The sequence below is a fragment of the Apaloderma vittatum genome, unplaced genomic scaffold (assembly GCF_000703405.1).
Source record: "Apaloderma vittatum isolate BGI_N311 unplaced genomic scaffold, ASM70340v1 scaffold166, whole genome shotgun sequence".
NCBI classification, from domain to species: domain Eukaryota; kingdom Metazoa; phylum Chordata; class Aves; order Trogoniformes; family Trogonidae; genus Apaloderma; species Apaloderma vittatum.
In genome coordinates this window covers 6,021-32,283 of record NW_009719740.1, presented here as the reverse complement: position 1 = coordinate 32,283, position 26,263 = coordinate 6,021, and the positions used below count along the sequence as shown (strand labels likewise).

At 39.0% G+C, this 26,263-nt stretch overlaps 1 protein-coding gene across 1 annotated transcript in view; it reads left to right on the top strand.

Moving 5' to 3' along the window:
* Positions 1–25,783, top strand: part of LOC104274939 (thiamin pyrophosphokinase 1-like) — a gene marked incomplete at its 5' end in the record, with an annotated part of 57,705 nt that extends 31,922 nt beyond the window's left edge. The window contains 3 exons of the mRNA XM_009870734.1: positions 3,843–3,938; positions 17,878–18,024; positions 25,715–25,783. Coding sequence (XP_009869036.1) covers positions 3,843–3,938; positions 17,878–18,024; positions 25,715–25,783 — 312 coding nt within the window. The remainder of the gene's footprint in view (positions 1–3,842; positions 3,939–17,877; positions 18,025–25,714) is intronic.
* Between the last annotated feature and the right edge of the window lie 480 nt (positions 25,784–26,263).

Below are 26,263 nucleotides of genomic sequence, written 5' to 3'. Positions count from 1 at the left end.
AAGCTTAACTGTGTGTGCCTCATCCTATCATTCAGAAAAGTTATATCGTCATCAGATGCAATCTATTGTTTTCTTTCCTGCTGTGTGGTATTGATTTTTCTAACCTTTCTAATGTTAAATTTGTTTGGCTTTTTAACTTTCTTCCCAAAGGTTAATGTTATTAAGTTGAGCAGGTATCTATAAAAACTACAAGCGTTATTACCTCTCTTGCAATTGTTACACTGTCCTGTCATTAAATCTTGGCTGCATTAGAAAGCTCTGTCTTGAAGAGTTTTGTCATTTGGGAATAATACAGTGAAGATTGACAAGAACTGCATTTGAACTGTTGTGCTCTTCTGTGGGATAAATTGTTGTATTTGATATGTTGGGAGGAGCAGATTTATCTAAAATTCTCTTACCATCAGTGAATGTGAACTGCATAGACATGAATTCCAGAGAGACTGTAAAGAGGATGCAGGAAGGTGCTAGTGCTGCCGCCTGTCCTCTTCCCCAGTACGGTCTGACCACACCGATCTCTTTGCCAGTGTGGCACAAGGAGAAGTTCTAAAGTCTCTGCCATTTCCAGAGCAGGTTATCTGCCTGATGTTGAAAGAGAATGAGAAATCACGATTTGATTTGAAGAAAGTGGCAGCTTTAATGGTGACACATTTTTCCATATGAACTACAGCAGTATTTGTATAAAGTGTTGAAGGTGCAAGTGGTGAACAGTTTCAGGATACCACCGTTAAGTCCAGTTTATTTTTGGTTACTGCTGCCACAATACTCCTCTGTATATCACCTGCCTTTGATGAATTGTGCATTTGGCATCCCATTTACACATTTTGATTGCATTTCTGTGACATGTATTTGAAGCATTTTAATGTGAATATGTGCAAAAGAGAATAGAGAGGCTGAACATAGGATGTCTATGTGCCACCATCCTGACATTATCTTGCTTTGGTAGTACATTGTAGTTGCTCTGAAATATTTTTCTTATTGAAGAATATCCTGAGATGCTAGGCAAGAACTAACCTCAAGTTAAATATTTTTAATAGTAGAGAGCATAAAGTAATACAATTTAAAACTATTTAAGCTGTTGTAGATCATCACTTTAAATAAACGAAGAAAAATAAACAAACAAAAAAAAACTAAAAAAACCCCAGCCAATTCAGTCTTCCCTGGGTGGAAAGCAGAATTGCAGTCTACCTGCAGCTGCCAAAACATGACTGTCCAAAGAGTCGATCAGGCTTGTTAGTGACTGCAGGAACGAGTATTTCAAAGTGCTGGGGGAGAGCAGGGGTTAAATCCTTTATTTATAAATCGGTACCAGTAAACCACTTACTTTCGCCCTGGCAAAAGATAAAAGACCTTAATTCTCTACTGCTGTTTTAAGAGCTGGTGACTCAGGTTCTCTCTCTTCTCCCTTGCTCAGCGTTAACTGTCCCAGCCACTGATTCAGGCTTCATCTGTCACCTTTTCATGCTGTTCAGAGGCTGATTGTGAAAGGCTGGGGAGGCTCTGTCTGTTCACAGTTTCTCACAGCTTAGTCTCTCTTGCCACTATCAATGCCAGTAATAAGAATGTCTGAGAGCACCCAGTTCTCAGTGGATAAGACATCTTTTCATTTAGAGTGGCTTTGATTAACAAATTCCCTTCACTAGTTTTCAGATCCAACTGTGAGCTTTCTAGGTGGACTTGAATATCACTTTAGCTTTCTTGGTCTCCCTTGGTGTCTCTGGCTGGCATTCCACAGCTCACATATTCATAACAGAGCCTAGATGGCTTGTGTCCCTTCTACCCCTGCCAATTTTATTTTTTGACCTTCCCTGATGAAGAGCGAAGACATAGCAGATTTGTCACAACAACCTCGTGCTACTTCCCCCATGGGGAAGAGTGGCTGGAAAGCTGCCTGGAGGAAAAGGATCTGGGGTGCAGGTAGACAGCCGGCTGAACATGGGCCAGCCGTGTGCCCAGGTGGCCAAGAAGGCCAACGGCGTCCTGGCCTGTGTCAGCAATAGTGTGGCCAGCAGGATTAGGGAAGTGATTGTCCCCTTGTACTCAGCACTGGTGGGGCCACACCTTAAATCCCATGTTCACTTTTGGGACCCTCACAACAAGAAAGACATTGAGGTGCTGGAGAGTGTCCAGAGAAGGGCAGCAAAGCTGGTGAAGGGTCTAGAGAACAAATCTTACAAGGGGCAACTGAGGGAAGTGGGATTGTTCAGCCTGGAAAAGAGAAGGCTGATGGGAAACCTTATCGCTCTCTACAATTACCTGAAAGGAGATTGTAGCGAGGTGGGGGGGGGTCTCTTCTACCATGTAACAAGTGATAGGACAAGAGGAAATGGCCTCTCCCTCACCGGGGAGATTCAGAGTAGACATAAGGAAAACTTTCTTCACTGAAAGGGTTGGAACAGGCTGCCCAGGGAGTCCTTGGAAGTATTTAAAAGGTGTGGAGATGTGATGCTTAGGGACATGGTTTAGTAGTGGACTTGAAAGTGCTAGGCTAATGGTTGGACTCAATGATCTTAAAGATGTTTTCCAACTGAAATCATTCTATAATTCTACAATTCAAATTGATGCTTAGCACCAAGTCCAGGCTCCAGCTTTGTCGTGTGACAGCAACATCACTTCTGCAACGGAAGTCTTTGATTCCATGTGCTGTTGCAGATATATGATGCTTCACCTCAGCAGAGCTCTTACTGCTACTTGAAGAGGTATTTAAGGAAGTATCCGTATGAGAAAGGCTACAGTTTTTGACCAGTTTTCCTTTCAGAATTTTTTGAGGAAGGAGAAGAGGTATAACAATAAGCATACTGTTATGTCCTCCCTTATCATAGAATCTTAGGCTGGTTTGCATTGTTGCGTGCAATCCGCTAAGCTCCACGCATGCATTGATGTGGGAGATTGTGTCTTCAGTACCTTTACTTTTACCACTAAGATAAAGACAATTTTAACATTTTGGGGTTTTTAAAATAGCGCACTTCATACACACAGGCACAGATCCGAAGATACTGTAGTCTGAATGCTTTTCTGTTAACAGTTGTTATTTTGTATAGCAGAAACATAAAATCTGTCAGTTAAAGATGAAGCTAGGAGGCTTTTAAGGGGATATTGAAGTGGTAGGAGAGGGAGCCTCTAAATCTGACATATAGGTTTCTTATTTTAATTTACGATGCTGTATTGCATATTGTGTATCTTTGAAACCTGTGTGCATAGTGACTTTATCTGGTAGATATAGTCTACTTTTTCTTACTCAACTTTTTATCAGAGACTTAGGAATTGCCTTAGCTCTTAATTAAGAAGACTGAACTCCTGCTCTTCTTCACCTTAACATGCTCTTGTCCATATTACCCTTCTGCAAGGAAATGGGTTTTGTATCACTGCAAATTAACTAATACAACTGCACTTGTTACCGGAAGCTTGAGCACTTTTGTATGCTTATATTTACACATATTTGAATGGATGTAGCAGAAACATCGTTAACTCTAGCTCAGAGAGGACAGTTATATTCCTGGCACTGCATCCTGAATGTTACTGATCACCCAGGGCTTGCTACACGAGAACTTGTCCATCCAGCAGAGCACTGTAGAACATACGTATCCAAATTCACAAATGTAATCGATGGGTTTAAAATATGTGCTCCTGTGCCTTTTAAACCTCTGCTTCATAATAATTTGTTTCACTGGCATCTATGGTCTTTGGGCTCTGTAAGCATAGTAGTCTTTTACTTAGTTCTGCATCTTCATGAAGACTTTAAGAGATCTTGACTACAGTTAGTTTCACCAAAGACAGCATTAGTTGTCAAAACTAAAAGATGACTGACTTTTTTTTTTTTCTCTGTTTTGCTGCTTCTTTACTAGGGATGTGAGTTAATTGAGACCATGGATCAGGACCTCACAGATTTCACCAAGTGCCTTCAAATACTCCAGAAAAAGATAGAGAAGAAGGGCCTCCAGGTAAAGGTGACGCTTCTTTTGTTTCTAGTTCTTAGTAATTACCCTTCCTCTCAATGTATTTAGGTGTATGTTTTATGTTTGCACTGAAATAAAACAATATTTACTGTAGCCTTTCCATTCTGCATTTTTGCCGTCATTTGCAGCACACCTTGTAAGCATTGATGCTTCTGCTAAAATAAATTACGCAGTGTGTCAGTGAGTAAGCATTGGCTTTCTTAAAAGGCAGCTTGTATTGATTTCTCTTAATGAACTACTCAAAGTTCAGAAGAGCTGTTGTAGCTGGTGTTCAAAGCAAGGGTCCCACTTTGGCATGTAAATATATTTTCAAGTCTTAGTGTACTGAGCCTTGATGTTCATCTCCTTCCTGCCCCTTCCTGAAGGTGAGATGAGAGGGGGAATCTTAACTTGGCAACATTGCATACAGTAAGCAATACTTCCTCCTGCAAAAGGTTTCCCTGGAATCAAAGGGAATGTGTTGCCTGATCTAGTCGACAGTTGGCGTCCCTGGCGGCAGGGAGGCTGGATTAAAATGATCTCTAAGGTCCCTTCCAGCTAAGGCCTTTCTATGATATGATATGATATGATATGAATCTTTGTAGAGTTAGCAGTGCACTAGAGTTAAAAGGAGCCATATGGAGTCATCAGCTGCTCGTTTCATTGGGAAGGCAAAGCAGACAACTTTCCCTCTCCCCTTCCACAGTTTGGTTTCAGAGGCCTGCTTCTTTAGTCTCTCTGAGATGCAAAGTTAAAATTCCTTGGGAATTTCCAACATGATGGGTTGATAGCAGATGTGCCCTTGGGTTTGCTGCCCTTTCCTCCTCCGTCATTTGTAAGGGATGAGCTCTCTCTTCTGCTCTGTAGCTGTGAGTGAAAGGAACTGAGAAGAAACAGCCACTGCATCCTCTTACCAACAGTGAGGGCAAAAGTCATGTAAGAAAATGAAAATAATAGCACAAGATAGAAGGAGAAGTGTAGACCTCCTTTTTTTCCTTTTATGTTGTAGAAGGATAAGAAAGTTGCCTGACTTCCTAAGATCATTTTAACAAAGCAGGAAGAGATGGAAATGCCAATACCACTCCCTCTTTCTTCTCTCCACACTCCGGGCTGATAAATAATTAACCATTTTTTTAAGCTATTTCTAAATGTCTTGATCTTCTAAAGGAAATACATGTCCATAGAACGTTTCAGAGTGCTGTTGCACAATACTTATCTGCAGTTCCATCTCCTCTTGCTGCCCTCAATGTGTACCTGTTGTTCATTAGGTTTTTTTCCCCATCATTATAGACAGAGATGGGAGGGTTTCTCCATATACTTCTTTTATCTGGCTGTGAGACAAGAAGCTCTTTATATTATAGTGGTTTTTTTCTTTCTCCTATAATTTATCATCACAAGAGCACAGAGGGGTGTCCTCACATCTAGGACATGAATAATGAGTGCCATTGCAACAGATGAGCACCTATGGCTAGGATTTGACTTTGTACTTCCTTCTTAACAGAATTACCCGTAGAATGAAGGAGAACTTGAGTGTTTCCTGTTCAGTTCATTATCAAATCCCAGCTATTGCTATAGAGGGATTTTTTTTAAGCTATCACAGGAGGTTTTATAATGAATAATCAATGTCTGGTTAAAATAAGAGCAATGGGAACATGACAGCTACAGATGTGTTTCAACAATAAGTAGCCTATTTGTAAAACTTCAAATTCTTTGATCACTCTCCTTAGTAAAGCCCTGTTAAGTTGGCTAAAGGATACTGCATTGTAATCCTGGATGATATTTTGTAAAGTACAAGCCAGAGGGTAATTGCATTAATTGTGTAGAGTTCATACCAACACACTAAAGCCAAGATTTCAGGTGAGTTATCTTTTCATGCTCTTACATGTAAGGTGTGCTTTAAATACAGTCAGAGGTTTTCTGAGGTGCAAACACCTGAATAGAAGTGAAGGTGAGGTAGACATTTAGTGCCCCCAGTGGAGAGAAAGCTGCAAAATAAGTTTAGATTTTGCTGACTGTTGGGAGAATTCAGACTGAGGAGAGGCCTCAGAAATTCCTTTACAATAAGGGAAGATGCTATTGAAGTTAGTGGTCAACGCAAGTCTGGGAGAAAAACCAGCTTGTTAGTTCTTGAATTCCCTGTTCAATATAAACGTCAGTAATTCTGTTCTCTAGAATGATTAGTCAAATTAATTACTGCTTTTTTCTTATGTCTCAAGGAGAGCATCTTAGAATAGTTTCTTAATCCTCAAGATCATTCATTTCTAGTTTACATTGCATATTTTGGTTGCATAGCCAAGTCATGCATTAGGGTCACTTTGAGATATCTAAGCCACCTAATTATATGTATTTATAATTACATACTGCAGTGGACATTAGAACAAGCAGTACCCTTTATATGTGCAAGATAGAATCAGTCTCAATTTTCCCTCTCCACAGCCCTAATCCATTTCTGAATTGCACTGTATTGGATGGGTGAAGTAGTGAAGTGCCACCAACAGAATCTGACTCCTCAAGTTTCTTTCCAACCTAAAGGCTGTTAGATGTTTCTCTTTCTCTTTCTGCATGACTGTGAGTATGCATGCACACAAATGCACGTCCATGTCGGTATGTAAATGCACAAATTTGCTGGCTATATGGCTTTCTGGCCCTGTGTGTGCTTTAACTGTCTTTTATTTCTGCCATGTGTTTCTTTTGTTTATGGTGTATTGAACACTTAGGTGTGCACACTTTACTTTACTACTTTAGTCTCTATTTTATTCCTTCTGTAGTTACGCACTTTCCTTTCTTCATTATAAGACCTTCAAGTAAACTTATTTACAGTAATTTCTGCCTATACTGCTTTCTCTTCTTAATTTTCTCTACAAGCTACTTCAAGAAACCAACTGAACTGGCAAAAGGATATTCATGCTGACAATATCTCTGATTTAGAGATCAACAGATCTTGCATTAAAAGTGAACATCATCAGTTTGCAGATGGGAAGGCAGAAGTACAGAAGAAACTTGTCCACAGTCTTTCAGCGTATTAGTGGTACAATTGGGTATCATCTTGCAATTCCTAATCTTCATCGAGTGCTCTTCCCATAACGGTGTCCCTGGTCTGGGTCACAGGCAGGTCATAGCAGCTCATGCCAGTGCGAAGTGGAAATGTGTTTTTCAATTATGCAGCTCTGAGAAAAATCCTCATTTGTAAAGATGGATTTAAGCCATTATCTTTATCCCAGAGTTACAAACTCTGCTTTCTTTAACTGTTTCATCTAAAATACTCTAAAACTAAGCTCTAGGACTTTTCATTTAACTTTATTATCTTTGCTGCTTAAAGAAGGTTAAAGCAGTCCATTTGGTTATATGGGCTGAAGATATAAAAAATGAATTTTATTGAAAACTATATGGCTTTTATTGGTTTGATGTTAGTGTGTTTAAACTCATATAAGCATCAGTGTCAATATGAAAAAGCGAAAAAATCCAGACCAACTCTTCCTAAAAACCCGTTGCAGTAAAGAGTTACTATGCTAACATTTCCATTTTTAAATTACATGTTAAAGGTTCAGTCTGTCAGCAGTCTAGGATGGTACTTTTTTTTTAAGTGATGCAAGAATTCTTCTTTTTGCCCTTTAAAAGAAAGTGTCAAATCAGTCCACTTCCTTTTCTGTTGAAGGAGGCTAAACTAACATAATATTAGTGAAGTCCTATGTATATAAAGTGCTGAAGAGAGGAGAATGAAGTGATGTTCATGTACCACCTTCAGCTATGCAATGTTCAAAGAGCTTTATTAAGCACTCTCTGGTTTCTCTTTCCATGAACAAAAAAGACCCTGAAGGAAAACAAAAATAGTCTACAATGAATATCAGAAAATACTTTAAAAGAGAATATTTTTTTACGTAAAGAGCAGTCTCATGTAGAAAGGGTATAATTATTGGAAGTACGAGGCTCTGTTTGGCTTGGCTTTGGTTTTGTCTATTAATTGAGGTCATTCCTGATAATGTGGCATTTTTGTAACAGTGAATAGTATATAGACTTTGGTTTCTGACTGAACTGTTCTTTTGCTACTCCTGTTAGTAGTTGGCAGTTTCATGCCAGATCAATACTTGTTTTTGTTTCTGAAAACTTTTGGGGACCCAGAACAGTAGGGGGAATGGCTTTGAAAGAAAAGCCTAGGAAATGAGGACAGGCCCTTACCAGGTTTTGGGAACAGGGAAGTAGCTAAATACCATAAACAAGGGGAGAGGCAGTCTGGAAGATACCAAAGCTGGCATGACGCTGGAGCGTGAAGCTTTTACAAGAACCCTGAAATTTGTGACTCTACCTCCAAATTCCATGTAGGAGGCAGTGCTAACAATGAGCCTGTTCTGTTTTGGTGGCACTGCTGAGTTTTCTTCTTAATATCTCACAGGAGGAGAATAGAAAATGCAAATGAGATATATTTTAGGGGAAGTTAAATACAGATAATGAAAAGGTTTCTATACTGTCAAGTACTGTATCAAAAGATTTTTATGAGTTATTAATAGTAATCCTCTTGATAAACCTTTCCTGTCAGAAAGAAATAAATGGATCTAAAGTGTTTCCTGTTAATTCCCACTTCTAAAATGTAGAATTTCATAATACTTTTCAAGAGGAGACAATCCCTCTGACGGAGTGTACAGACATATCTTTGAGGGCTGACTATTTTGACTCTTAAGGTCCAAATCTACCTTCCAAGAACACAGTATCTAACCCATCTTTCCTAATGATGAATTATTTTAAAACTTGCCACTGTAAAGGTATGGCTAAGTACATTTCTTGGAACATGGGATATCAGAACTTACCGGTTCCCAAAGAGAAACACCCTAATTGCATGCGAAGGAGGCAGATTGTCTGTTCCCCTATAGCTGTGGACAGCAAGACACATGCAGTATCTTTGTGTTGGAATAATTTCATACAAAATAGGTGCCTTCAAGAACATAGTGCATCACATAGAGAAATTTTCTTATGTGATCCTTGTATACTCTGCTGGGGTTTGGTTTATATCTGAAGATATTTTAAAGCAAAAAGGCAGAGGAAGAATAGGATTTCTGGAGAATGCATTGGTTTCTGTTTGTTTAGAAAAGGTAAACCCCGTATCACGCTCTGGGGAGGGGAAGAACAAAGAGTTGAGAGAGATCAAGGATATGGTCATTAACAAGACTGTGGAGGCTAATAAGGAAGCAAGCTAGTATTCTCTCAGCTTAGTCAAAGGCTGAGTGTATTTGAAACAGAAAATGTGAGGTTACTACAGGGGATTTACTGTTCCCTTTGTAAACACAGATTTGGTCCTGCTTATAACTATTTTTGATAGGAGAGGTGTTTCTCTTCCCCCCTCTAGCCCCTTGGGCTCTGCAGGAGCACAGCTTCCCTGATCGCAGCTCTTCCCGATGGCACTGCCTCCTTGCTGGGGAAGTGCTTGGGCTACACTGACCTTCCACTGTTTTCAGAAGACTGTCGTGCTTGCCTCGACAGAGTCTTGGAGGGGGATATTGTAGCAGGATGTCTTGAACAGCCACAGGTTTTGACACCGGGAATTTCTCTGCAGCTCGAAGTGTGAGAGCTCAGGTTGTTGCCTGATATTTTTGTAAATAACTTGGTCTGTGGTTTCTTTTTCCTCCTTGGCACATGAGTACTGTGGTATTATGAAATCTCATGTAAATTATGGGTATTTTTAGGAAATTCTGCTTAGTTGATAGGGCGCAAGTTTATAATTAAACATATTAAGAAAATTGTGCTAGTACAGCAAATTTTAACTGCATATTATAGAATGGTATTTTTTACATCTCAGATATGATTTCTTCTTCCTGAACTGAGATGCTTGTCAAGAATCACGGATTTTTGGCTGTTGGTTAGATAGTTTCATAAAAACATTTAGCAGTTTTCTACATCCATGAGTGTAGAAACACTGGCTTTAGAGAGAATAGTTTCATAATTTCATAAACTGCAGTGATCTGGTTCTTCAAGCAGTAGGCGAATCAGCAAATTATCCTTTTTCTGTGGCTTGTTTTTTAAATCCTGTTCAAGGAAATTTATTTAACCAAAATAGTGCGTGTAAGAAGGCTTCCTTATGGGTTTGATTTTGTTTGTTGTTTTCCCGATGACATTTTCCTCCTTTTTGTACCGTTGTGTAGCTTTTGAACAGCCATAGAAACAGTGAAATTTGTAGTCTTAGTCAAATCTTTTGAAGCTGTGTTGGATCTTTCTCTTTTTTTCTTTTTTATTTTTATTTTCCTTGCCTGGGAAGAAGCATTGGGAGAAGAGGAAGTGGAAGGTATTAAGACTGTTGCAAAGCAAAAAGACGTGGCTAGTGCCACATAGAAATGCTTTAACCTGCAGTCCTGAGGCCTCACTGTCTCTGCAATCCTTTGACTTGCCCTGATCATTAACTCTGGACCTCTTGGCTGACACCAGCAGTGTTCATGAAGGGGCAGAGGAGCTTACAGTAATTTAGCTCTTATCAAACATTGTGAAAATGAGGCAGCCTGGAAATACTTGAAAGGCCCTTGCAGTAGTCCCATTATAAAAAACATAGTAGCACAAACTCCAGAGGTAGAGCCGCACTGGCAACCAGGCTTAGCTAGTTCTGATGCTCGCACTGTTCTTTTTTTAATCAGCTGCCTTTTAATTTGGCTTTGTCACTGCTAAGGAGGAAACTCAGGGGGTGGTCTCTTCAACTTGCCTGAAGAGCCTATCGGGCCTCCTATTTAAACAACTGAACAACTAAGCACTGAACAATTAAAGTTCAATATTTTGTGCAAATTAAATGTGAGCATAAAATGTTTATGGCTTCACAAGCGACTCCCGTTTAAGAAATCATGCTTCATTTCTTTTTAAGAGCATGGCTAAATTTATATGGTCTAGAGGACAGTGTAGACAAATAAAAGAGATACTGTAATGAGTGTAAGAGACATTATTCAGGCTATGTTTAGGTTACCTGCTATAAAAACTGAACCTACTCTGAAAAGGAAAATTGACACCCAAGATCCTAACCTACTTCCTTCAATATAAGACTGTCTCCAGCCTCTTAAGAAACAAGTGTATAAATTCAAGACTTCTTTCTGCAAATCTGCACTCCCCTGGAAAAAATCGTAATGATTCTGTACTGCCCAAGTATTCAGTGAAATCACTCAAAAGAGGAACCATTCGCAGGATAGCGCCTGAGAGACATGGGAAAAATTTTCCGTCTTTAGTTTCAGGTGTTATATCTGTCCCTTGAGTATAATAGGACAGGTTATTATCCCCTTGTTCATCATGAAGATTAATGTTCAGACCAGCTGAAAATATTACTGTTCTGTTGGGACCTATTGGGAGATCTTCAGACCTATGTAAACCCAAGTTTAAACTTTTTAACTAGCAGTGCTAATGTCTCGTCCTCATTAGGTACAAATGTATCTTTTGCCATTTTCTCCCCTGGGATGCTGCTGCAAGAGAGGATGCCCTACAGCTCTGCTTTATTTGTGGTGACTTTTATGCAGATTTTATGGCTAAATGTTAAGATACGTGGGGAAAGAACCTGAGCCATTAACTCTTACTCAAATGAAGTTTAAAAAAAATAAGCATCACGCTTTAATGGAAATGGAATTTTTTAAAATTTCTTTTAATGTGTTTTTGTCTAGGAGGTTTTCCATTAAAAATCTGTGATTCTTTCCTTAAAATTTGAATCCTAAATTTTATATGAATGGAAATAAAAATACGCAGAAAAATTAATTTCACACGCAGCACAAATTGCAGAGCTCCAGCTGATCAGCAGTAGCAGAGTGGGAGTTACTGTCATCCCTACTCTACCTGAGGCACGGGAAGTACTGCTTGATCAAGGTCGTACAGGAATATTCAGCACAAGAGCAAGCAGTCAAATTCAGATTGCTTGGGGTCCAGCAGTTCACAAGGATTTTGTAGATTAGGTTTCTGTAACTAAAATGTATACAGTCAATGGTTATGAAGTTTATGTTCCATGAAGTTTATGACAGATGATGTTATATACACCCTTAAATGTGCCATTTACCTACAGGAGGGAGTAAAAGCAAAGCACTGAAATGAAAACAAGTAATTTGACCAGAGATGTAAAGGCAGGTCAATAGTAGAACCGAGATTAAAGTTTCCAGCTACTCAAGTCTGTGGGTGGATTTTGATATTATCTTTCCTTTTTCCATTTTACCTTCTTATATGTTGACTGTTTTAAGCATACAGGTGCAATTTGTTTGCATGCTTATTGTCATTAGCAGAAAGAGTTAGTGTATTATTTGAAATAAAAAGGGTTTCAAGTAGGTAAAGTGCTTGGGTAAAAATGTGGGAGAGTGAACATCAGAAGCAAGAGATGCTTTGTCAAGGAGCTGGAACAATATAATATAAAGATTAGAGGAATCAATGAGGTGGCAATGAAGCTGAACGAGGGTTATCATCTCAGGTGCACACTCAGGATGGCAGCCATCCGCTGAGAGCTCTTGTTCCCATGAAGAGCCAGACAGCTGAAGCAACGAGCAAATTTTGGCCAGAGTAAAAGAGGTTTCTACATGAGCAAGATGCTGCTGTGTGGCTGGGCATATCATTCCCATAGGAAATTAATGCCATACCTTTTATGTAAAACACTGAGCTAGAGAGCCAGTATAATCAACTAAAATGGAGAATATCTTGCTATATATTCAGCATTGGGATTTTAATAGTTAATTAAATTTACATTGCAGTTTTGTGGATGATATAAAAAAAAAATTACTGTGATGTGGCGAGCACAGGAACTCTAATACAGCTATGGGAGAAGGAGCTGAAATTACTCAGGTTCATTTGTTATCAAGGAAAGTGGCTGCTATGTGTTAAAGTCTTCAGTACAAAAGCTGATTCAGAAACCAGGAAGGATATATCTGGATTTTCAAACCACAACCTGAGTTGATAAAATTGCCTCACGAAGAAAAAAAATGCTTTTCTTGTAAACTGGTCAAAATTGATAGTCAAGCCTATAAAGCAATAATAAATGTAGCATTCACAGTACCAAATTGTTTGCTTTTTGGCATATAATATAGTTCCATATGTATGTATCTCAGCATATACTTTATTTTCTATATCATCACAAAGTTTTAAATTGTAGGGATAGTCTTGTGAATGGTAAGGCATTAAGAATGACTGTGAAAAGTGAAAAGCTATCAGTGAAGGGAGGACGTGATTAAAAGAATCCATGCTTAAATCAGATACAATATCTGACCTGTAACTGGTCTAGAAATAACTTAGATATTAGCAGCTGAAGGTCTCAGAGGGAGGAAGGTTTATTCATGGCTCCAGAGCTTTTTCAACTTCTTGATTACTGTTCCCTTCCTTCAGGCAATGTCTTTTGTGAGGTCTTCCAGTGCTACTGCTTGTTGTCAGTAAGTGTGTTCCCTTTCCCCTACCCCCCTCTCTGAGACTTGGGCATGTTTGTTTGCAAGTTGTCTGGCTGAAACTGAGCTCAACTGGAAGCGTTGTTCGTCCAGAGTCCTACCCATGGCATGGGCAGAGTATTTCTTAACAGAGATAAGCAGCACAGTTTTGAAAAGAATGGGGATCCTTTGCTGTCAGTTCGAGCCTTGGACTTCACTCTTAGGTGTCAGGGTGATGGTGACTTTACAAAGCTAGATATTGCACTTTTTTCACCCACCCCAGGCAGTTCCCAGCCTCCTGTGTCCTTTCACCCTTCTTCTGTTATATAGTGAAAATCTTCTTTGTATTTAACCCATCCACACCAGAAAGAGGAATGTTGGCTGGACCAGGGAAGGATAGTGTTTAGCAAGCAAATTGCAGTTTACAGCAAGTTGTCCATTTCGATATTCTCTGTGAGAATGGAAGCAGGAATCTGAGCAACTTCATTCTGATATGGTTATTTCTGCACCCTCTAAATTACAGCATAGGGGAAAAGGAAGCGATACATTCCTGAATTGCTAGCACAAAGTCTTTCTTTATGCTTCCCTTGTGCTTTTAACTGCCCTGCTGTTTGGTAGTGACTCCTTAAACTCTTTCAAGAGATGCTAATATAGAAGTATCATTTAAAGATGACTGAATCCCACCCTTAGATCGTGAACGCTTTCTAAATTAAAGCTTGATAGCCTTTAAGGATGCTGTGTAATATGTTTAAGTCAGGTCATAGAGAGTCTTAAGAGAATATGTTGCCCTCTACCCGGTGCCTGCAGTGATCTAAGCTATTCTTTGTAGTTATTTAGGATTTTATATCCTTTTTTCAGGAAATTAAAGACACCGTGTGAAAACAAATTGTGCAAAGGGACTGATGACAAGACATTTAAGTGAAGCATGGACATTTCAATTGAAGTAGAGGGTGTTAGTCAAATGCTACCTGCTGGGCTGGTTAGCAGTAACAGTATAATTCTGTAGCCTGTGTTATACGGGAAATCATAGTAGAGAAATTAATGGCCTTTCCTGTCTGTAGTGGAGGAATATATAAAAGTTCTGCACTTCGGTATTCACTTTGTCTTAGATTCTGGAACGACCAAGAGTTCTGTATGTGCTTTCATGGTACATCCATTTTCTTAAGTGCTTGGCAGAGCTAGAGGAGCAGTGTTTGCAGGGAAGGAACTGATTTTTTTGTTAGTTTGTGATTTTTGTATTGTGTTTGGTTTTTTTAAGGAATGATAGCTTTAGGATGAAAAGGTTCTTGAGGTTTCTGCTGGACTTAGCCTCTCTTAAATAAACAAAATGTGTATATCTAGACCTTCAAATAGAGTCTGTAAAAGTCCTATGATGTCTGGATGCTTGTCACTGCTGCCAAAACTATCCAGTGAAAGGCAGGACTGTCATTTGTCACCAAAGTGCAGAATTTTAGCTTTTCTTTTTGCCTGCTTATCTCATAGTCCAGCTGGATTTATTTGCATACCTACCACATACTTGTGTTTTTCATTTCCATGCAAGCCCTAAATATTAACTACATTCCCTTTTCAGATCTCTGTATTAGCCTTTTCCCAACACACTGTGACCCAAAACCTCTGTTTTATTAATGCCTTTTCAATAGATTACTCCATGCTAGATAGGTTTTCTTTTCTTCCTTTTTGGGAACTAATCCACAAGATCACTGCACTGTTGCTGTTGAATAAGGAGTTGAGCTTCAGGATCACTTCTGTCATATGTTAAAATACAGAAGTGTTTTTTTCCTGTGTTTTTCTTCAACGCGCAGTACTCTGGCAATGTCTCACAAAAAGCTGCAGACACTGAGCACTTCATTGGTTGAGACAGGTCCTGTACTTCCCAGTAAATGCATGTGTGTGAATAACAGAGCAGGATCTTCCCGACATACTGACAATTTTACAAGGGAAAGAAGACACAATCAGAATGTTACTGCATCCTTTTAATTACAAGTCAGAGGGAACTCTGTGTTCCCTTCATTCTTACATTTTGAACTGTAGAAAACATCAAAGCCAAAACAAACAATTTCATGTATGGTGAGACATTTATACCAAGAAACTATACAGTAGTTGCTCAGCTTTTTGAAGACCAGGCTAGGCTAGGCTAGTATTTAATCTCCGTTCTGTTGCTCACAAGAAAAATGTGCGTGTGTATCCTGTTCCTTTGCAAAGCCACCTTAACTTTACTGTGGTTCCAGTTAATGTAGCAGAATTTTCCCATGGCCTCTAATGAGATGGGGAGCATTTTTACTGCTGGTTATCTGGTAGGAAACTTGTGTTGGTAGGTCTTTTTAGAGGTAGTATTTTCAGAGAACTGATCCACCTTTCTAAAGCACAGTCATTACCGGTCAAACAAAAGCAATTTGCTTCTACAGTGGAATCAGTAAAATGGAAAATGTATAATGGCTTAGCTGGGAACACATGCTTTTCACCTTTTGCTCTTTTGTCTCCTGTTTCAGGATAGGTTTTCCTACCATTCCTAGTCCATTAGTTGTATATTAGGTCCATGTGATCTGTAATCTGCACAGACAGTACATGCTGTCTGCAGCGCAAGAGCAGCTTTTTTCTTTCAATCTCTGCTGCTAATATAATGTGTTATATTGATCCATTCTGGCTTCTCATGTATTTTCTTGATGGTGATGAGAAAGGTGGTATAATTCTTCACCAAAAGGAAAAGAGCTTAATTTTCATGCAAACCAATATCCAACAAAATCATAAAGGCCTAGCCCTGGTAATAAAAATAGAGGCTGGTGCTATTAATACATCATTCCAGAAACACAGAGCACCATTATGTGGCTCCTGGGTTGAGTAAAACTTCATGTAATCACAGTGGCCATAGACTTGAGCCCTATAAAGTTGGAAACTTCACCAGATGGCCATTGTCAAGGCAGCTTCTAAAGACTTCAGAGCTGCAGTGTGTTAGGGCCCTTAGATATGGCTTACTCAGTGCTACCTTTTTAAAATACAATTACTGAACATAACTGGTCCACGTAATGGGAGTAATAATAATAATACTTTGCACCCAGTGACCTTTTATCCAAGGACCCAAAACCTCTTAACCAAAGCTTTTAAACAGTCCCTTTCTGCTTATAGGAAATAAAGCATTCGATCTTGATGGAGCGTGAGAGAACAGAGCAGCAGCACCCCAACGTCTATTGCAAGCAGTCAGGGGATGCTCTCTGCAGGTTGGAGGAAGGGAGAGGAGAGTGCTGTGCTTCATGTCCCTGACACCTGGCAGATGATGTCCCAGTTGCTTGGGGTGGAACCTTCAGTGGTACTTTTAATCTAGAGTAGAATCAGCCTGTGAGTGGGATTGCTTGTACATTAAAATGTAGTGCCAGAAACGGGATTGATATATAGTAGCCCTAACCTGATATTTCCTTTATTCTGTAAACTGTGAGGGTAATACTGAAATGGTATGAGGATCCAGGGATACTAAGGCTCAGATGTACCACACTTAGCTGAGGAACTTACATGTAGAGTGAGATATCCTAGGCTTTATAAATTTGGGACAGACAGATACATACCTGAAAAGACTGGACTGTATTTTAGGGAGAATGGTTATGTTCTTTTTTTAAAGTGCAACATCTTGGCCATGATTTACTGAGCTTTAATACTCTGCCTCAGAAGTCACATAATGGTATTTATCACTAATGGGAGTAAATAACTGTATTTGACATTTGCTTTTGTATAGTCAGTAGTTATTTTTTCTTTTTTTTTCCCCAAAGTGATTTTATTGTTCATTTTCAGGGTCTAGAGATCATGCCTAAAAGTTTTCTTGATGAAACAAAACTGGGAGGAGTGGCTGACACACCAGAAGGCTGTGCTGCCATTCACCAAGCCCTAGACAAGATGGAGAGTTGGGTGGGGAGAAATTTTGTGAACTACAAGAGCAAGTGTAGAGATTTGAACCTGGGAAAGAACAGCCCCAAGTACCAGTATAGATTGGGGACTGACCTGCTGGAGAGGAGCGTAGGGGAAAGGGACATGAGCCAGCAATGTGCCCTCGTGGCCAAGAAGGCCAATGGCATCCTGGGGTGTATTAGAATGGGAGTGGCTAGTAGGTCAAGGGGGGTTCTTCTCCTCCTCTCCTCTGCCCTGGTTCCAGCACAGAGCCACAAAGATGATGAAGGGAGTGGAACATCTCCCTGATGAGGAAAGGCCGAAGGAGCTGGGTCTCTTTAGCTTGGAGAAGAGGAGGCTGAGGGGTGACCTCATTAATGTTTATAAATTTGTAAAGGGTGAGTGTCAGGAGGACAGAGCCAGGCTCTTCTCATTGATGTCCAGTGACAGGACAAGGGGTAATGGATGCAAGCTGGTGCACAGGAGGTTCCACAAAAACATTAGGAAAAACTTTTTCACTGTGAGGGTGCCAGAGCCCTGGAACAGGCTGTCCAGGGAGGTTGTGGAGTCTCTCTCTGGAGACCTTCAAAACCCACCTGGACGCGTTCCTGTGTGGCTGCCCTAGGTGATCCTGCTCTGGCAGAGGGGTTGGACTAGATGATATCTAAAGGTCCCTTCCAACCCCTAACGTTCTGTGATTCTGTGACTGTTTTTGTTTTATCTTTTAGATCGATGTGATTGTCACTTTGGGTGGACTTGGAGGACGCTTTGACCAAATAATGGCATCAGTGGAAACACTTTTTCATGCAACAAATATCACTCCTTTTCCAGTGATCGTTATCCAGGACTGCTCACTGATTTACCTGCTTCAACCTGTAAGTGTTATGAAAAGTTCCTTCGTAATAAAACTGACCCACCCTGGCCCTGTAGGTCTTGCACCATTAAACGCTCATTTTCTTAATTGTGTTCTGTTGGGCCAGAGCCTAAGTATAACATACATTGCAGGGAAGTGGATAGCAAATGATGGGCTCTGCATTCCTACCTTGGGTAAGATAGCATGTAATTTGTTCAGGATAGATTTGCTTTAAAGGGGAGGAACAGAGAAATCTAAAAGGTATGAAAGCTGAATTTGGGTGAATACAGAATTTTTATTATAAATGGAAAAATTAACACTTTTTTATTAGATTCCTATAAGTGTAAATTTAGCACACAGCCCTTGTGCGTGTTGAGTAGCAATAATGATCTCTGCAGCAAGAGAAGCAAAAGAAAAATGTAAGACGATGATATGAGGGAGTTCCTGACAAACATGTCAAGCAGAGCTCTTACGTGGTCTGAGTGGTGCAGTTCATTGTTGTGGGAATCCAGCTAGTATCAACAAGGGAATTTATTATTTTTGTGTTTTTTCAGGTCTGTTATTCCATTTATTGATTTTAAAAAAATAACACCAGACACAAAGGGTCTTGTTGGGCTTTTGCTTCTGAGATTTAAGTTACAGGCAAATCTAAGCATCAAAGAGTCTTCTCTAATAGTGATTCATTTGTTTGAATTTTTTTTCCTGAAGCCAAGGTTTCTAGAAGCTTAACTAACTTTCCTGTTTTAACTTGGAAGGCTTATTTCGTTACAGTAAATAACATTCACAGACAAATTTAACAAAACATTGCACCACACGTGCTTCATTGTACTTGGAGAAAAGCATTTGCAAGGGTCTATGCAATTGTAGATTTAAAGCCATAAGGGCAGATTCTGTATTAACAGCTTTGAAGCACTGTGTCTGCAGGAAAGATAGTAGGCACAGGAGCTAATTTGCCAGTATGACAAGGAATGACTCTGATCATTAGTTGCACAGCTAAATAGATAGAGGTAGCAGACTGAGTTTTTGATAACTGTGGTTAAAATCTGAAAGTGAGGAGTAGTTTGCTTGTGATTGATCTATGGGTGCAGTACTTCACTGGTCACTGTAAATTAATTTTAGAATATTTTTAAGAACATATTGAAAAGCTGAAAATGGAGAATTCCTAATTTAGCTTACAAAACACTTACTTGGACTGGAAAGACTTTTAATTCTTTTTGTTCATCTTTTCCATAAGTGGCTTTAAAATGCCATGCCTAAGGTTGCTTTCAGAAGAGTCTTCAATGAATAATTAAACTCTCTGCAACTTGAAAAAATTCATTATCTTTGCATTTAAATAGAAGTGGGAGGTTGCTGTTTGGGCTTGCTGGAAAATTCTCTATGTTCTGGTTTTAATAATGCTGTACAGGAAATGTTTAATACTTTTTTATTGATGGGGAGAGTTCTACAAGATACTGGTTTTTTATACCATTCCTGGCTCTCAGTCTGCATTGCCCGTAACTGAGTTCTGTAACTTCAAGCTGTTTCTAGCATTCAGAAAGAAAGGGCAGATATAGAGGGCAGGCCTTTTAAACAATCATAATACTAACTTTGAAATAAAATTGCTTTTCATTGTTCATTTCAGCTTATCACTGTTAATATCTTTAGTCAACTGTCATGGTACCTCCAGATAATAATATTAATTCTGTATAGTCTAGATAAAAATCAAGTGAGTGGTTTATACACAGAAAAAAAAGAGTACTTGAGAGTACTCTATTTTTTGTGTGTGTGTGGAGTTCACTATGATATTTTTCTCTTGTAAGCAGCCACAATCGTGACATTCTCTCTTTTTCCCCTCTTCCCTTTGTAATTTAAAATCAAGGTAGGAGGGAGTTGAACACAGTGGGAGACCCTGTGACTTTTTGAAATGCAAGTCTGGAAACTGTGCAACAAATGAAGCAAAGTTTTGAGATTCAAATGCTAATGCAAATGATAAAGTTACGAGCGTGTTCCTTTTTCTGTAATATGTAGATCTTAAAGTTTTCTCTCTTGGGGAAGAAGAATCTGATCTTTATTGGATTATTTGGATAAAATATATGAGCAAAATATAACCATGTTTTTGCTTCAAAATGACATTTGGCCTCTGCTCACTATAGCAGGACACTAATAGCAGTTCTCTATTGTGTACCTAGGCAGAGGCTGAAGTATTTGGACAGAGCAGATAAACTGGTAATCCCATAACAGCTCTAGGAAGGATACAAAGGAGAATAACTGTTATAAATTGAGGGAATAAAACCCAGGAGCCAATTTAGAATTTAAGTGATTCATAAAATTTATTAAATTTAGCAAGCGGCTGAGTAAGCAAAACAGCGCTGGGCAGCGGGGAGCAGCTCTCGCCAAGGAGTGCTCATACCACAGCTGCACCCGTGCACGGGCAGATACCTTGGTTATATGCAAAGAAAGTTACATATTCATTAGATGCTTATAATATTCATGAGCTATCCGAAAAAGGTACTCAGTTCCGGTGGTCGGCTGCTCCTCCTCTTGACACCTGCACAGTGCCTCCTGGTGGTCTTGGACAGGGGTCGTCAGGGATGAAGGCCGTAGATCTTCCTCACGATGAACTTTTACCTTGGTTCAAAAACTAGTTGCTCTCAGCACATTTCGTAAGATATCTTTGTCCTCGAATTCCACAGGGGCCTTTCATCACCAGATGGTCATTGTTAGATACCTTTATCACTAGGTTCTTGTCAATTATTCTTGTTTTTATATACTCTTACAGTGAGTCCATCCTGGTAGCCTTTTGTTCTTTTTGCAGCTGGCGCTAGATAGCTCCCCCTGTGTACAAGCCTGACCTTGGTGCCGGGGAAGACTATGTTTGCTTAACAGGATATTGTAGCCTAAACAACTTCATTTCTAGCACAGCATAAAATTTGATTAACAAATTCTATATGCCTTCTATTACACAAAGGAGAATAAAAAGTTAAAATGCTGAATTTTTAGTTACTAATGCGGAAACTGAGAGGAGGATGGTTTGAGTAGATACACAAGTACACCATAAAATCTGTTAAGTAATTGTTTTGAAATAAAGTTATTTCACATTATTACAATATTGTATAGAGGGGTACAGTAGAAGAAATATATCAGTGTTTAACACACTTGTAAGAGGTCCACAGTGTTTTAGGAAACAGACTTAGAGACTTTCTAAAAGCCTTCAGGGTGATAGAGCAAGACAGCAAGGACAATGCTTGATTTGGGATCCACTACAGACTACAAGGCTAGGAGGACCAGCTAAACAAAGACTTTTTTCATCAGCAGATAAAATTATCCAAGGACTGAATGTAAGAGTGATTGGCATTTTGAGTACACAGGCATCTCTGGGGAAATAAGTGGACAAGCAGTGCAAGCTTTTGAAATATATTGATAAAAATGTTTTGGCATAAGTGATAGAAAACTAAAGTAAACTCTTTTATATTTCTGTCTGATCTGTAAGGATGAGCTATACTGAGAGATGGAGAAAAGAAAAAAAGATGGGAAGAATTGCACCCCATAAATACCTGTCTCCAAGGACTCTGGAGAAATCAGGTGGTAGGCCAAGATCTAGGTATACATTGTGGGTATCTAAATTTACATAAATTAATTCCAATATAAACAAAATTTTTAAACAATTATTTAAGAAAAGAAAGCAGGCATGAAATGAGGTCTTCAATAAAGCAAAATATTCCTTTGAGCGGATAAGCAAGACAGATAAAATCAGTGCCAAAATCCAAAGACTTTGAATTGCTTCAGAAAAAAAGTAAGAGATTGAACTGCCCTTGGTTTTACCATCTCCAAGATTTCTTAGTTTTTGTGTGCCATGCAACAGTAATTAGGATAGGAGTTAGAAATAGGGAGAATATATAAGAATTCCAGGAGGCAATGCATGATCTGAAGCATTTTCTAATGTGATAATTGGAATTAAACAAAAAGGGGAAAAAAGTATCTCTGTACTGAGTAGCCATCATATTTCTTTCTGTAGTAGGGGGAGGGAGGAAAGCCTGAATTCTTAATAGGGAATAATCATTCTTTATAAGCAGGGTATTTTATGCAACAGTCCATATATTTTATACTTGAAATTTTGGTAATATCAATTACCATTAGACTATACCCTGGCTGAAGAGCATTAGCCCCTTAGAGTCATGTTTATCATGCTAGCCATGCTCAATATGAATGGCTTGAGGTTTCGCATACATACTTTCTCATTTTCTGGTTGTGTGCTTCTCAGGAGTACAGAAACATTCGCTTCTGTACACTGAGCATAAATTATCTTTTATCTGTGAGTTTTATGGCAGTTTGTAATACAAGGTAATAGGATTTATGACCAAGAAATGAGAAGATGTCCAAGAGTTAATGAGGCCTGTCTTTTACATTATACTGAGCAGTTCAGTTTTCCACACACAGGATTCCAGCCCTGGGATGAAGAGAAGAATTGCTACCTACACGTGAAAATGTGTTACAGAAGCACATTTTTGTCAGTTAGCTAAGTCTTTTGAAGGAGTGTGTGAATACTTTGATAACCCTTTTTCTTGCACGCAGCTTTTCTTGTGAGTGCCTGCCTGCCTGCCCTCTGAGAAATGATGAATAATTTAACACCATAGATTATAGTCCAGCAGCTAAATAGGAGCAATAAGAATCAGGAGTCCCATCCCTTATTCTTGGCTCTTTACTACCATTTCATTGATGTAAATTGTATAGTCTTTTGATCTCACAATCTCCTCATTTATAAATCAGATAAAACTCACGTCCTTCCCTGAATGGGTACTGCGAGGCTCGTTTAGTATTTTACAAAATGCCATTACACCCTCAGCTCTGCACCGAGGTGGAACACACTATTATGGTAACAGTAACAACAGTATTAATAAGGCCCTTAATTAACAAAGATATTGCCATACAGTAGGCAGTGGAACTAATTAGTTAGCATGATCCCAGGCACTGTTTTAGTGGAACCCAGCTATCATTCTTGCAAAGCAATGCCTGGGCACAGTTTGGGGTTAGCAGAGGCCGGTAAGCGTGTAGGAAGTGTTTGGAGGGGACGATCTTGTCCTGGGGACAAGAGAGAACAGCCATGTGCTGCGTGGTGCTAGTTCTCCTGGGGTCCAGAGGGTATCACCTGATGCTACCAGAGGGACTAAGCATGGAGATCTGCTCCTAGGAGGGGGCGCTGCAATACATGTAAGTGAGGGAAGGTACAAGACTGGAAACTTTACTGGAGTGTGTTGTTGCAATTCTTTGTGCCAGTGTTAGTCGGTTTGGTTTGTGCCCATGCTTGTAAAATTTAATGGTAAGTTCAGGGCATACACCTACAACTTCTGAGTTTTCCTCTGACAGCCAGTTCCTTGAATTTCACAGGAAATTCAAGAATGAGTTATGAGATCAGTTCTGTACCGCCTCATATGTGTAAGGAACAGATCTGGCTTGCACTGACACTCAAGGAGGAAAATCCTTAGTGTGTGCACTTCTAGGGGATAACTTTGGTATTTGAAGATAACCTTTATTGTCTCCTTTTCCCATATTAGTACATTTTGTGGGTAGATTCAGTTGTGAAAACATCCTAGTTGCCAAGGAAGGGGTTTAAACATATATTTAATATTTAAACATATAGTTCATATTTAAATAAAATATATAAACATATCTTTAGTACTTAAAATACTGTACTGAAAGGCTGTCTTTCCCGTTCGGTATCTGCTCTCAAAGTGCATTGTTGGAACTTAATCTGGTTGACAAAGTAGTGAGTCTCTGTGCCTCACGGTCACTTAAATGAGCATCTATGGGATTCGCAAATATATAACTTCTTGTTCTTCAATAAATACAACTTTTTCTGAATTTTCTAGGAGAAAGCCAGGCATTCAGCTGGACAAAAACGCTGCCAATGTCAAAAATACTAGCAGTGGAAAGGTCTTGCTCTGTCCCTTCTCTAGCAGCCTGACTCCTTCACAGAAGCCCTTGCAGGAAGGGGGCTAGTGCTTCCAGAGCTTCAGCAGCTCATTTAAATGGCTTCACAGGGAAAAAAAAAAAAAACAAAGAAGTTGCTATGTTAATAGTTCAGCTGCCTTAGTTACCTTCTTTGGTAAGAAACTGATGATTTGGTTACAGTTCGACTTCTCTTCTTAAAATAAGAGTGTTAGAGTTGGAGCCTGTGTTTTTCTTCTTCCCTGAGAAAATCCAGCTGGGCTAGTGATCATTCAGTCATTCTTGCCAGGTGTTTTTGTGGTGGGCATATGTAGATGTGACCTTCAAAAGGCTTCAGGTCCAAGTGACTCAGGTTTATTTCATGGTAATTTATGGCTATGAAGTGATGTTTACCACAGTATTTCTGCGTTTTAACGGATATCAGTGATCCAAATTTAATTCATTTTTGTCAATCAAATCATGACCTGGGGAAGATTTACTTGGTATCTTGCTTCTCACTGTTACAAATGAAAATTTTAGTGGGATTTTCTGTTAGCAGCTAAATTCCTTATAACTTGGTTCTGTTCCAGCATCATTAAATATGTAGTATGAAATATACAGAGCTTATATAGTATCTTAGAAATAATCATCCTTCCGGTGCAATTTGCATCAGCTTTACAAAATGCTTGGAATTACGTGAATTTTTTGTGGACTTTTTGCAGACGATGACATCTGATAGTTACTGGTTACTTCTGTATAATGAAGACCTATGCAAAATGTGGGTTTTTTTAGTAAATCTCATCCTATAGACTTTGTTTAGACAAACAAATACAACAAATTCATAAGTCAATTTGTTAGCTTGCAGGTAACCACTTGAAAAAAATACTTATTTCAAAGAAGGGAAAATATCAAGCCATCAGTGCCAAGTGAAAAAGAATAGTCTTTATTAAATGAGATTTTCCTCTGCTCGTAATTCTTAAGAAACAAGTAATACTCTGTAGCAGGATATGTTAATCACACAGCACTTTTTAAATTCACATCTTGATGGCTGTCTGCAAGAGATGATGTAAGGAGTTAGTTGGATTACTTATGTAAATTCTGGAGTCATCCAGTTTGATTCTGAGTCAATATCTGGTGTTTGGTAAGTTTTTAACACTTCTGCATTCAACATTGTTCAGATTTTTAATTTAACTATGGCAGTTGATGGATGATCATCTAGAAGAATCTTGACCCTAATTAAAGGTCTTCTGATGAAGTTCCTGCTTCTCTGTTTTTGCCCCTAGCTGTTGTAGTATGATATTGTTAATGTGATAATATCTATTTTGAAAATCACAGGAAGTTCTCTGTTATGAAGCTCATTTTCTTAAAGCTGAGTATTTTCCCAAACTTGCCAATTACTTGTTTCCTTCGAAGCCTTAATCCTTCTTTTCATCCCCACCCTTAACAAGCCTCTTTCTGCAATGCTCTGATACCTTGGGGGTTTGTGTGCAATGCAATATTAATGGTGTTCTGTACTGTAAAGCAATTCTGCTGCTTAAGTTGCTTGCTTTGCCTTAAATGATCAACAGTAAAACATGCAATGCTTGTCTCTGATATTTGTTTATCAGTAGAAGCAGATGCTTAAACTGAGATCCGTGGGAAGCTGGTAAAACTTTCTCCTGTTTCAGGTGTAGCTTTAAGCTGAGGAAAACCACAGTAGTTTCACTTGCTGTGTGTTCATTTAATCTTTCTTCTGTAATTAAACAGGACAAAGCTGGAGTGTGTGTACATGTGTGTGTTCATTCCAGATTTGTTTGTTTTCCACATAGGACTTTGATCCTGTATATGGATTTTGTAGTAAGCTTTCTGTGAAGAAAGATTACTGTGAAGACTTTTGACATAAAAAAAAAAAAATTTTAAAAGACAGTTAATGTGGGTTCCAAATTTGATCAGAATTAAATTCTTCCTACATAATTTAAGAAGCTTCCTACAAGGTGCCATAGTTTTGTACTTTAAAAAAGAAAAATATCTTAAGTGCTTGATTGTATGAAGGTCTCATAGACTGGTACTTTACAGATTGATTTTGTAGTGTTTTTATGATTATTGCTGTGATATAAGATATTTGTCTACCACCTGACACCTAGAGGGAGTAATACAATGTTTGGGAGTTTCAAGGTTAACCGTTAGACGTAAAGGACTAAGGAGACTTAGCGGGATAACTATGAATACTTTTTGTAACTTGCCTGATCAGAGGCCCCTCCCCTTACTAATTAATCATCAGACAGCAAGATCACAGAATCACAGAATGTCAGGGGTTGGAAGGGACCTCGAAAGATCATCTAGTCCAACCCCCTGCCAGAGCAGGATCACCTACAGTA